The sequence below is a fragment of the Aedes aegypti genome, chromosome 2, assembly GCF_002204515.2.
Source record: "Aedes aegypti strain LVP_AGWG chromosome 2, AaegL5.0 Primary Assembly, whole genome shotgun sequence".
NCBI lineage: Eukaryota > Metazoa > Arthropoda > Insecta > Diptera > Culicidae > Aedes > Aedes aegypti.
In genome coordinates this window covers 368021823-368035658 of record NC_035108.1, presented here as the reverse complement: position 1 = coordinate 368035658, position 13836 = coordinate 368021823, and the positions used below count along the sequence as shown (strand labels likewise).

Here is a 13836-nt window from a genome sequence, read left to right as displayed (position 1 = left end):
ATTTTCAATTTGTAGTGAAGATGATTGGAAGTCATGCCTCAACTTGTTAGAACATTTAGAACGTTGAACAAGTTTTTGATCTTTTCCAAAAGATGTGAAATTTTCTTTCTATATTGTACTTTAAAATTTTCGCAGCCAACCAAATTTGTTTTAATTTTTTTAACACCGCCTTATTCAAATAATTTTAACTCTTCAAATAGTTCCAAACACATATAAAATAACGCCAGTTCATTTTTTACCACACTTTTGAGTGGTTTTGTTGTACACAGTTTGCTTACACGTTGGAAAATCAACATTTACGATCGAATAGCTTAAACTCTTGAATGAAATCAAAACACCAATCACAATTATTCTACGACTTCTGACTTTTAATTAGCTCATGATTAAACAGTGCAAATCAAAGAGTGGAATGTTTAATATCAACATTTTATTTTTCATCGTATACAAATCGCTTGAGAAGGAACCCGATTAGCAAAAATCATATTAACATTATATGATAAATGTAGTATACTGAGCTATTACTATGTAAAGATGATAATAAAACTTATTTTCGATGTTCCATAACAAGGTTATATAAGAATATGTTAAATTAATTTAAGAACACATCGTGTTCTAAAATAATAATTTTTCACATATTTACACCTATATTTAATCTCAGTGTTATGTTGATTTCTCTATTTTAAACTCGTGTTTTTAGTAAATTATATCAATCAATAATCAACAACATAGGCATGATTCCAATGGATTTGCTAAGCTTACCGCAATAAGTTGAATTTGATAATTGCAGAATCCATCACAATTATTCAAAACCTGTGCCTGCCATTTCTGTTTATTCTGTTGAATCAGCAAAATTAACGAATCAGAATAACAATCATACCATAACCGATTTGAGAAGAACAAACGAAATCTTTCCCATGATCTTCCACCTTCAGTCCAGCACCCACCCAGCCATCACCAATCGCTTAATTCTATCACCACATCTAATCTTGGCCGTGAAAATTGCAATTGGCTCCAAAGACGTAACAACTGCTCACTGAACTAAGTGGCCGAGCTTGATTCATCTCCTACCTGTGCTTGTGCTTCTCCGTTCGTTCTGTTGAGAATGATGAGCTGATGCACGCTATGTTTGAAAGGGGTTATTATGCAACTTCTTGTGGGCCCAGATAGCCGTAGCGGTAAACGCGCAGCTATTCAGCATGACCATACTGAGGGTCGTGGGTTAGAATTCCGCTGGTCGAGGATCTTTTCGTAATGGAAATTTTCTCGATTCCCAGGGCATAGAGTATTCTTCTGCCACACGATATACACATGCAAAAATGGTCAATCGGCAAAGAAAGCTCTCAGTTAATAACTGTGGAAGTGCTCATAAGAACACTAATCTGAGAAGCAGGCATTGTCTCAGTTGGGACATAACGCCAGAAAGAAGAAGAAGAAGATGCAACTTTCTTGTACCATCGATTTCCTTTTTTGCTTTTGATAATAAGGAACAAGCTAGTGAAACCCACTGCTAGATAAAAGTTTAACTTTTAAAAATCAAATTGGGGGCATTCAAGCCAAATGTAGCAAATATTTAAAATGTATTTATCCACTTATCAACAGCAAATCAAAACTTCGTCTTAAGAACAAACTTTTAATCTCTAAACAAATCTTCAGGCCAGCCATGGTTATAAGCTGTACCAATATGGACTACCTGTGGTGATACCAGAAAGAAAGCTCTGCAGAGGATTTAAAATAAAATTTTGAAAATGATTCTGAAGCTCCGTTTCTGGTACAGTACTGAGTTACATAGAATATCCAATGTTGGAACATTGGGACAAATGTCGGAAAAACTCGTTGATGCTAGTGAACATTTTGCCCTTCGAGAACAACTGCCCAAGTTAACATTCCTCCCGAGAAATTTACAAAAAGCGGGAATCGAACCCATATTCCTAAACACTGTGCGCTTAAATGTCTGACGACACTAGCCGCATGACCACGAAGTCCTTGTTCTTCGGAAAACTATGCTTCAAAAGATGATGTTTCTTATGATCAAGAGCAACAAGCAAGCAAAGTTGCCAAATAACCCCCTTCATCCATAGCGTGTGGCGGTTGTTTGATAGCGACAGTAACGACCCCAACAGCAATGATGGGTGGGTGCGCGAGGAAGATACAATGCTACTGGTAGTTGATCAATCGTCCATGCCATGACGTCGACGACAATGACAACGACAACGACGGCCAACGAGACATGCGAATCAATTTAGCTTAATTTCGGATCTCGGAATCTACGGTCAGTTAAAGTTCGTCGCTTGATGCGACCGGAGATCGTTTGTTCGTTTGACAACGCGTTAGAAGGTCTATTTGGGCAGCATGAATCTGTTTCCGGGTGTGGTCCCGATCCTAGTGACGGTGATGATTTTAGGGATTGACGCCGTTAAACCGTCATCGAATGTGGACTTTACGGACGTTGAGGATCCCGCCGACGATTCTGGGTTTGTGAATGTGTACCGGAATTATCCGAAGATCCAGGTGACGGTTGATACTTCTAAGCTGAAGCGGGTTTCGCAAGCCGAAAGTGAGGATAGTAGTTCGGGAAGCTCAGGAAGTTCGGGATCGGAGTCGGTTGAAAGGCCAACGATTGGAGTGAAAACCGACATTACTATTGAAATATCAGAAGAATCAGTGAATGAAACCAACACCGTGGACGGGAAAATCGATACCGGGAAAAGAGTTGGTTCAAATGGGAAAAAGAACGGTAAGAGTGACGACGATGACAATGCAAGTGTACCAGTGTTCAAGGGAATGGCCGGGGTACCCACGAAGGGGAAAACTCCTAAGCCAACGTCTTCGAATGACGTGAACGGAAAACGACCGGGAGTTACGCTGAGCAGCAGACCAACAACGTTTGTCCATAATAGTGATGATCGCAGGCCGTCCGGTCCCCATGATGGATGGAATCGCTATCAACCATTGACAGGAGTTTGGACCACAGAGAGGCCTTATATCAGAAGGATCGAATATGATTATTATGGTAAGTGGAGGCAATAATCTTCGATACATTAGTTGTATAGCCGGACGCAAGAAAGTGAGACGGAGAAAATAAAGGATATGTACCAGTTGTGGCCCACTGTTGTTCCCTATTCGGCCATATGTAAAATTTCCATAGATTTCATATTCTCAATCATTTATGCTTTAACATCCAGATATACCCTATATCTTACTGCAAAAACATACAAAATCTCTCGAAACGTTGAAACATTGAAATTATCACGTTAGACGAAATAGAAAACCAGTACGGAGATAACTGGTATACGTACTCTATCAATAATTAAAATCAAATGTGCAATATTTAATATAAATCATGTTCGGAATTATGAAAAAAAACTATGCTCAATAACATACAAAACTCCTCAATTTTAAGTTTATAAAAAAGGGGTAGGGAATTATGTTCATACTAGTTTTAATATATAATATGTGCATACGATGGTTTTCTTCAAGTCGTGTCTAGTACACGACACTGAAGACGGCCTTACAGTTGAGGTTGAAATACGCGTATCTGTCAAAGGATACGAACTCTAGTGGAATTAAATGGTATAGTACTAAATTCGGTGTTTTCATCAACTTAAGAAATTTTAATATAATTTTCATATGCAATTTCTCTTGCAAGCCTTAGGGTAAGAAAAACGCTCTCTCAAAATTTCAATTCAATTGGTTGCTCCACCAGCTGGCGCATTCGATTTGAAGTTTGTATGGGATATTCGTCTCAAATATATTGAAAATTGATCCTATGTCACTGTTTCGTTCCGTATACTCATTGTTCGCATTCAAATAAGCCCAGAATGACAAATACACTAGTTGATACCCTAATGAACATAATTGCAGAAGGTTGTATCCGGATTTGATCTCATTTTCATTACTCTTTCAGTTGTTGAAAGTTAGACTTAGATCAGCACTCCCGTACAGTCATTTAGATGCATGCGACATGTGCCTCAGCTCGCCCAGCGTCATAGGTGGCTATGATGCGCTTAGTGGCAACCTCCAAGCTATGTTGAAGAAATACAAGCAGTATTGCATTAGACTGGCCCAGCTCAGTATGGGAGAAAAATAAAGTTGTATGATTCCACGGGGCACCCTCCAGGATTATTTCTTGGGGTTAGAGGAAGCCATTCTAAAAAATTCAGCTCATTTGGTCGTTCCATGAGCTGGCGCATTTGAATTGAAGTTAATATGGGATTTTCAGCTCAAACATATGAGCAACAGCACATCATCTACTGTTTGGTTCAGGAAAATTGATGATCGTGTTCAATTGGACCCAGAATGTCAATAACACTACTTGACGTAATAGCGAAAAATATTGTAGAAGATTGTACCATGATCAAAATTAATAAAGTGGGTGTTTTAACTATCCAACACCATGCGAGGTTTATTGATGGTACAGTTAAGCCTTCTAAAGACTGGAAACCGCAAAAATTGGTCATCTTCAAATTGATGTGTTTCTATTGAAAATACATTAAAAACCTGGAATGCTGCATTTGTTATATGTACAATTGTTGCTATGACGAGTTTTCACCTTTTGCTCTCTAGGTACCAAAATGATATCCAAGTAAGAGGAACAGCGTGTCAACATTTTGCTCGCGCAGCAAGAGAATTCGACGTTCTCACACGAAAATTATGTGAAGGCTGATTCCAAGCAGTTTCCAGGACAGGAGTTCCGTACCGCATCAGGAAGGGGTCGTCCATAAATGACGTAGCATTTTAGGGGGAGGGGGGGGCTTCTTGAATTTGTGACGATGTGTGACGAGGGGGAGGGAGGGGTCCCAACTTGTGGACGTAGCATTTTGAATGATTTCGTTAAAAAGAGTAGAAAAGTTGACAAACAGTTTTTAATCATAACTTAAGTTAAAAATTCAAATATTTAAAACATCGACATTGTAAAATTCAAAAATTTCTTCGAAATTTTCAATATTCCTGACAGTCAAATTTTATGAAGCTTTAAAAAGATTTTATATTGTATATGTGTCCAAATGGTAAATGGCTGGGCATGGCGTACCATTGGTACCTCGCGTACCTGAAGGAATAAAATAGACCCCTTTGTGCGGTCCTTAGCCTCTTGCCCAGCAACTCCTATCCCTACCTCCTCGCGGTACTGGCCGGGATACGAGTAACCTTAGGGAAGATCGGGTAACCAACCCCCGGTGGGAACTTTGGTCGTATGCTGACAGGGAAGGGGGGGTTTGCTTTTGCAAACCTTGAGCGTCTGTACTCCATGTTAGGAGCGGCTCACAACAGCGTCTGGGCGGCTGATCATCGTCCGAGTGCCAGAGAAGGACTCTAAGCTAAACTGCGCACTATGGTCCTCCGAACATTTAGGGGGAATGGTCCTCCGGAAATCTAGGGGGTTGGTGTCAGGCCCTGCAAGCCAGCCGTAAAAAAATGAACCAACGAATAATCAACGAGAAAATACGAACCGGGACAATCAGCGAAGACCACAGCGACGTAAAGGGACTAGCGATTGGAAGCTCGGTACGTGGAACTGTAAATCTCTCAACTTCATCGGGAGCACACGCATACTCGCCGACGTGCTGAAGGACCGTGGATTCGGCATCGTAGCGTTGCAGGAAGTGTGTTGGAAGGGATCAATGGTGCGAACGTTTAGAGGTAACCATACCATCTACCAGAGCTGCGGCAATACACATGAGCTGGGAACAGCTTTTATAGTGATGGGTGATATGCAGAGGCGCGTGATCGGGTGGTGGCCGATCAATGAGAGAATGTGCAAGTTGAGGATCAAAGGCCGGTTCTTCAACTTCAGCATAATAAACGTGCACAGCCCTCACTCCGGAAGCACTGATGATGATAAAGACGCTTTTTACGCGCAGCTTGAACGCGAGTACGACAGTTGCCCAAGCCACGACGTCAAAATCATCATAGGAGATCTAAACGCTCAGGTTGGCCAGGAGGAGGAATTCAGACCGACGATTGGAAAGTTCAGCGCCCACCGGCTGACGAACGAAAACGGCCTACGACTAATTGATTTTGCCGCCTCCAAGAATATGGCCATTCGTAGCACCTACTTCCAGCACAGCCTTCCGTACCGATACACCTGGAGATCACCACAGCAGACAGAATCGCAAATCGACCACGTTCTGATTGATGGTCGGCACTTCTCCGACATTATCGACGTCAGGACCTATCGTGGCGCTAACATCGACTCTGACCACTATCTGGTGATGGTCAAACTGCGCCCAAAACTCTCCGTCGTTAACAACGTACGGTACCGACGGCCGCCCCGGTATGACCTAGAGCGGCTCAAGCAACCGAATGTCGCAGCGGCATACGCGCAGCAACTCGAGGCTGCATTACCGGAAGAGGGTGAGCTGGACGAAGCCCCTCTTGAGGACTGCTGGAGAACAGTAAAAGCAGCCATCAACGATGCAGCTGAGAGCAACGTCGGGTACGTGGGACGGAGTCGACGGAACGATTGGTTCGACGAGGAGTGCCAGGAGGTTTTGAAGGAGAAGAATGCAGCGCGGGCGGTCATGCTGCAGCAAGGGACCCGGCAGAACGTGGAACGCTATAAACGGAAACGGCAACAGCAGACCCGCCTCTTTCGGGAGAAAAAACGCCGCCTGGAGGAGACGGAGTGCGAGGAGATGGAACAGCTGTGCCGGTCTCAGGAAACGCGTAGGTTCTATCAGAAGCTCAACGCATCCCGCAACGGCTTCGTGCCGCAAGCCGAGATGTGCAGGGATAAGGATGGGAGCATTCTGACGGACGAGCGTGAGGTGATCGAAAGGTGGAAGCAGCACTTCGACGAGCACCTGAATGGTGCTGAGAGCACAGGCAATGAAGGACGGGACAACGGAGGAAATGCCTTCGTCAGTACTGCGGAAGATGGAAACCAACCAGCCCCCACTTTGAGGGAGGTTAAGGATGCCATTCACCAGCTCAAGAACAATAAAGCTGCTGGTAAGGATGGTATCGGAGCTGAACTCATAAAGATGGGTCCGGAAAGGCTGGCCATTTGTCTGCACCGGCTGATAGGCACAATCTGGGAAACAGAACAGCTACCGGAGGAGTGGAAGGAAGGGGTAATCTGCCCCATCTACAAGAAAGGCGACAAGTTAGACTGTGAGAACTTTCGAGCGATCACCATTCTAAATGCGGCCTACAAAGTATTATCCCAGATCATCTTCCGTCGTTTGTCACCCGTAGTAAACGAGTTCGTGGGAAGTTATCAAGCCGGCTTCGTTGACGGCCGATCGACAACGGACCAGATCATTACTGTACGGCAAATCCTCCATAAATGTCGTGAATACCAGGTCCCAACGCATCACCTTTTCATCGATTTCAAGGCGGCATACGACAGTATCGACCGCGTAGAGCTATGGAAAATCATGGACGAGAACAGCTTTCCCGGGAAGCTCACGAGACTGATAAGAGCGACGATGGAAGGTGTGCAAAATTGTGTGAAGGTTTCAGGCGAACACTCCAGTTCGTTTGGATCCCACCGGGGACTACGACAAGGTGATGGACTTTCGTGCCTGTTGTTCAATATTGCGCTAGAAGGTGTTATGCGGAGAGCCGGGCTTAACAGCCGGGGTACGATTTTTACAAGATCCAGTCAAGTTGTTTGCTTCGCGGATGATATGGACATCGTCGGCCGAACATTTGAAAAAGTGGCAGACCTGGACCTGGACCTGCAAGCACTTGGAGTCTTCGAACGTCGTGTGCTTAGGACGATCTTCGGCGGTGTGCAGGAGAACGGTGTGTGGCGGCGAAGGATGAACCACGAGCTCGCCCAACTCTACGGCGAACCCAGTATCCAGAAGGTGGCCAAAGCTGGAAGGATACGATGGGCAGGGCATGTTGCAAGAATGCCGGACAGCAACCCTGCAAAGATGGTGTTCGCTTCGGATCCGGTTGGTACAAGAAGGCGTGGAGCGCAGCGAGCTAGGTGGGCGGATCAAGTGCGTATCGATTTGGCGAGCGTGGGGCAGAACCGAGGATGGAGAGATGCGGCCACGAATCGAGTATTGTGGCGTGAAATTGTTGATTCAGTGTTATCTGTGTAGATGTTAACTAAATAAATGAATGAATGTGTCCAAACCATTTTATTTATAAATGAACAAATAAAAAGTTTAAAAAGTTAAGTACCTTATTGACTTGGAAACTATTATTTTTTCATTTATTAACAAGACACAGAATCAACTGTTTTACTTCTATTCACATTTTTTTAGATGTTTATTTCCTCAAAAGTATGTTATATGCTCATTTAGCTAAATTTTAACGTAATTATAGTAAAACAAAATATTTAAGTGTTACAGGAGATCTCCACTCAGTCAACTCAACAATTCGTTTTGGTATATCAATGATCTTGATGGAACAGCCTAGATAATAATAATCTGGATAATCTTCCCAGGACTACTAGAACTCTCTTTTACCATTATTTTCAGGATTTTCGTGCATTTTCTTTTCTTTTAGGTTGTTAATTGCAAATTTATTCCGGCAATTCTTTATAAATTCTTCCAATAAAGATGGTGTACTTTAACTTATTTGTCTTCAATATGTCTATAAATATTTCAGTATGACGTGACGTATGGGTGACGATGATGAAGTTTAGTTGAAATTCTAATGAAGTTGAATGTATAAAAATCGCTAATTTCAAATATTACAATTGTTTTTTTTTCTATCTAGTTTTCTGAATGAATTAAAATTTAGCGAATAATTACGGAAATCTTAAACAAATTAAGATATTTTGTTGATCATATTTACTGAAATCTGTTTCTCAACCACGAAAAATAAAAAAAAAAACTCTAATATAACAAAATTTCTGTTTAATATATTCTAAAATATTTTGTACCATTATTCATTGCTGTTAGATTTATCAATCCGAACTTGTTTTAGGTTTGAACAATATCAAAAGTACTACAAATCAAATTTAACCTTGATTTAACCAAATTAAATTTGAACTGCGAACCAAAATTATGTAACTTAAACAGGAAATAGGTTAGTTTAATATGTTTTCCAAATGATTTTTGAGCGCAACGATATATCAAACTATAATTCGTCAGATTGTCCTGACGTTTCAATCAGTAATTTAAATCAAAGTTTGAATTTCTGAATGTTTCGTTTTAGCCAAATCGCTGAGGAAACAAATTAAAAAAATGAAGGGGGGGGGTGCTTGATATGCTACGTATTTTCCAAGGGGGGGTATCAGCATTTGTGACGAAATGCTACGAGGGGGGAGGGGGGTGTAAAAAATCAGTGAAAAAATTCTACGTCATTTGTGGACGGCCCTGAAGAAGTGGTCGAAATTTTCTAAACCATCAAACTATCGAAATATCCGAGACAATACCTCGTCCGGCATGCCATATGTTCATGTGGTCTAAATAGTGACGGTTTTATCACTACTGGAACTATCAATCATGAGACCTACGTCTAGGAGTGTCTCGAAAAGCGGCTACTATGGGAAAAAGGCCATCAAGTGGTACGATGCGAAAAACGTGGTATGGAACCCAAAGACCACAACCCTCCCTACAACCCAGAACTCCGTCCTATCGATCAGTATTGGGCCTTAGTCAGATGGAATTAAAAAAAAAACTAATACATCCGAGGAAAACGAGCAGCAGTTTAAATCAAATTGGCGTTCGGTGGCTTATAAGGTCGATGAGACCACTGTGCAAAATTTTATGGAAAGGCACGGCAGATCGAATTTGGTAAACCAAAATAATAACCGAACATTTTTCCTTTTAAAAATATGGATTAAGTTACCAAAAGAAAATAAGAAGATTTTTGTATTATGAATTTTGACTGTAAGATACGATTTTTTGGTTTTCAGTTTATTGGTGCTTTTCGGTGATGGTTTATAACTTCCGTTGATGATTTTTTACGTTTTAACCTAGGGTAGATGTACCAATAGTGGAGGTACATTTAACCACCTTAATTCAAGAAGCGCAATTAATGTACATGTAAATGTTGTAACGGAAAGAAACGACCATTGACTTAATGAGAAATTATTGGTACAAGTTATTAAAGTTTTAAAAACTTTAATGATATATCATCAGTTTTAAAGCAATTTGAACGCTCTTATCAACTATTTCGTCGGGAACACTTACCCTACTTTTATTTTTTCGGTCATCTTCAAAAAAATTCCACCGACCGTTCATGGTGCGTTAGGATGTTATAGTAATCAAAGGAATATTTATTAGTCCTTGTTACCTTGTTGAAAGTGACAAGTCTCGGTTTTCCTAGTTGCTGAGAATAAAGTTACATATTTCTCAGGAGCACATAAATGTACTGACGAGTCTCCAACCAAACCGTCTCACAGTTTATCGGAATCCCAGTGTGCTGTGCTAGCTGAAGGCTCACGAAAATTCTGAAAGCGCGCGCTAGGTGATGTGCACCCGGGGAGTCTCGTCTCATGCGCTGCTCGGCGCTACGCCTGCCATCGGTATCCAAGTTGTGAAACAACTGCTTAGTAACGAAGAGCCTCTACAACTATTTTCGCCTAATTATACAGGTGTCTGGATGGTTCTCATGATATGGTTGAAGACCAGCGATCCGAGCGTTACAATTTCGATCCTCGTTGAAAACTTTTGTAATCACTTCAATTATTACTATGACTTTTACACAGCACATGAGACGGAGCGCACGAGACTGCATTGAGACACATCTCAAGAAAAATAAGGCGCACTAAAAAAGCACTTTTGTACGCAGAAGACCTTTTCGCGACATCTTATACGTGAAAATTTGCACATACAAGGCCTCCAGGTGATTCCATTATACGTACATTTAGGTTGTCTGGCTCCTGCTCCTAAGTCTACAGCACATGTATAGTAACTCTATCTGAAAATGATCTTGAGACAAGAGAAAAAATGACACGAATACAACAATTTGTTTCCTAATCTTTCATTTATTTAGTTCTCTAGTTTGAAGAAGTAAGGACTAGGATTCTCAAACATGGACAATATCGGTGGAATTGGCTTTATCAAGGGATCCGATTTTGACTGATATAGGGGCGCGCCTGTGGAGAGTGCACTCACCACATTCTTCGAAGGGAATAAATAACGGAACCTTTCAATTAGAATCTTTTCTTGTGATCAAGTCAGGAATTACAACTGTAAGAAAACCAAATACTTTATCACTTCTCGATAGTGACTAAGTAACACGACATGCACAACACAAAGGACACGGGATATACTACAAGCGATCAAGTATTGGTCGCAGTGGTTTAAGGTGATGGTTCATTGAGCACGTAAACATAATGTTGCCACCCACTCGAGTCACCCGCTAAAGCACCCTCTTGAGCCACCCAACAAGGCGGAGTACAATGTTATGTGCGTCGGACAAAAATAAATCATCATGTTTCATGTATACCTCCACCAACAAAATTATGTAGGTAGTGTTACTTACACACGTTTCATACAAAGGTATTATTGTCGATATGAATTCATCAACAACTTCATAAAAACTCAAAATCACAATTTATTTCATTTGGTAGTGAAAACATGTTTTTTGACCAAAATTATAAGCATTTTTCACACCATGCGTGTGTTGTTTACTATTTTTGGCAGTTTTCTCCTCTCTTCTCTCGCTTCTCACAGACGGAGAAAGTTGCCATTAGTATGCATTTGAATTCTACAGTCAATTGTACTGTTCAATATCATATATTTATTTTTGCTGTTAAATTGCGTCGTACATTGTTTTTCTCACGCATAAAAATGTTTTGCAACACTTGTAACATTGTACACCTTTTGAGTATTATGAAATTGTAAAATACGTGGTTGTAGCAAGTGTATGATTTGATATTCTAATTGCAAACATAAAAACTGGCATCACTTCCAATCAGTGAGCGCGGCGCATCCGAATCATAAATAATGTTGGCTCAGTGAATTCGCGTTCCGGTGCTGTTTTCGAGCACAAATTGATCAATATGAGTGATTTATTGCTCCCAGGAGCATCGTGCGTGAATAATCAATGTGTTTCAAGTATCACATTAGATTTTTGAATTGCTACGGTGAGTAGAAATACGATTAAAAGTGAGTTTTAGAACGGGCACCGAAAAACCAGCAAACAATATCTCGGTGCGTGAAGAAGAAGTGATTCGGAAGTGCGTGGTATTTTACAAAACAAATCACAGCAATAACTACGTATTTGCATTCAAAAACTGGTGATTTGTGAAAAACGTATTATGAAATGCTTTCAGTTAAGAAACCACCGCTCTACAATAAGGTTAGTAACTTCAAATAATCATTTTCTGTGATCGCTCTCCAAAACACTGAGAGAAGTGTGGGAGGAGGGAGCGGAAAGCGAAGGGGGAAGTAAGGTGCCATATTAGAGGCCATTTTTGTACTCATGGGGATATGTCCTTAAGTTCCGGACAGATAAAAAAGATCAAATTATCAAACACTACTAACAAATTGCGACACTTTTTCATTTCACTTCGCGAACGACGCGCGACAGCGTCAAGGTCGAAGGATCATACACTAGGGGTTCCTGGGGTAATACGCACCACTTGAGAAAAATGTGCCATAATGAACACTAAACAACATGTATGTAGAGTTTTAATATACGAATCTAGTTGGTTTGGGTTCACCCTTTATGGTGTTGAGCGAATTTTCATCATTATTACATTAGATTGTTAAAAATATAAACTTTTTTCAAACATTCCTTTGGCGAGAATCTTCATGCGGGCACGAAGCACCGCTTTTTGGGGCAGAATGCACCACAATATTGAGGCAAGATGCACCATCGTGATTTAAACGTAATTTTATTTATCGTAACAACACGAGTTTTCGATGATTTTCGTCTATAAGATGATACAATTGTTGAACCCAATTTTATGATTTTAGTTTATTTTTGAATGGATCGTTCTGCCCCGACCAATGGAATGCATGTTGCCCCAGCCGGGAACTTAGCAGAAAATGTTATGGAAAATAGAAATCATTGTGTTATTTCGCCAAATCATGTTATCAACAACTTACCCAGTCTCTAATCATCTATTTTATGATGAAAGGTTGTAAAAATTCTCAATTCATCGCTTTCAAAACAACAAGTTTTTCAAAATGTATCAAATTCTCAGGGTGTCAACAATTTGAAACGTTTCATCAATCCACAAAGTGTTTCCAACTCAAAACTTGTTTATTTCAGTGAAATTGACAAGGTGCGTTTCGCCCTGGCAGTGCATATTACCCCAAGAGCCCTTCCTCGTTTCGTACCTCTGTTAAAGTTATAGATTTCATTGGAGTTCTTGAATAGCTCTTACCAGTAGGAGTAGTAGACTCATAAGAATCTAAGAGTTGGATTAATAAGAATCTTTATTCCTCCATATTTTATTCAATAATCTTCGAGAGCTAACCTAATATGTTCGTAACTCTGAAGGTTTATGTGGATATGGGTACCGATCGGGCTTAAAAACCTCATTACCCAAAGAAGTTACTGGATACACGTTGCACAAACCTAAAAGCATCCACCTCTGCATTATCACGTGCCGATGCAGCAGCTATTAATACCTCCCAACTGCCAACCATTAATGCATGGCCCTTTTTTACTCGCTTTCACCCGCAGGTAATCCCATCTACGTGAAGAGCTACGTGCCCTACCATCAAACTCAGCAGGGCCACCAGCAAGACTCGAGTGGCAACTGGAAACCGTGCTACTGCAGCCCCAACTATCCACAACCGTGGGACCGCGCCCCGTCAAATCCGGTTCTTCCGACGCCAACACACCGGCGAAAGGTCGACGATAAAGTTGACATCCCCTACAAGCAGCACCGGGATTAGATTTAGGTCACATCCGAAACAAAATCATTTTTGTACATAACATTGCAATAAATGTATTCTGACGGATTTGTGA

At 41.1% G+C, this 13836-nt stretch overlaps 1 protein-coding gene across 1 annotated transcript; it reads left to right on the top strand.

The window, feature by feature from the left end:
• The first annotated feature begins 2257 nt into the window (after positions 1 to 2257).
• Positions 2258 to 13836, top strand: LOC5575170. The gene is made up of 2 exons (XM_001655497.2): positions 2258 to 3010; positions 13549 to 13836. The coding sequence occupies exons 1-2, from the start codon at positions 2350 to 2352 to the stop codon at positions 13761 to 13763; spliced, it is 876 nt and encodes a 291-aa protein (XP_001655547.2). The 5' UTR covers positions 2258 to 2349; the 3' UTR covers positions 13764 to 13836.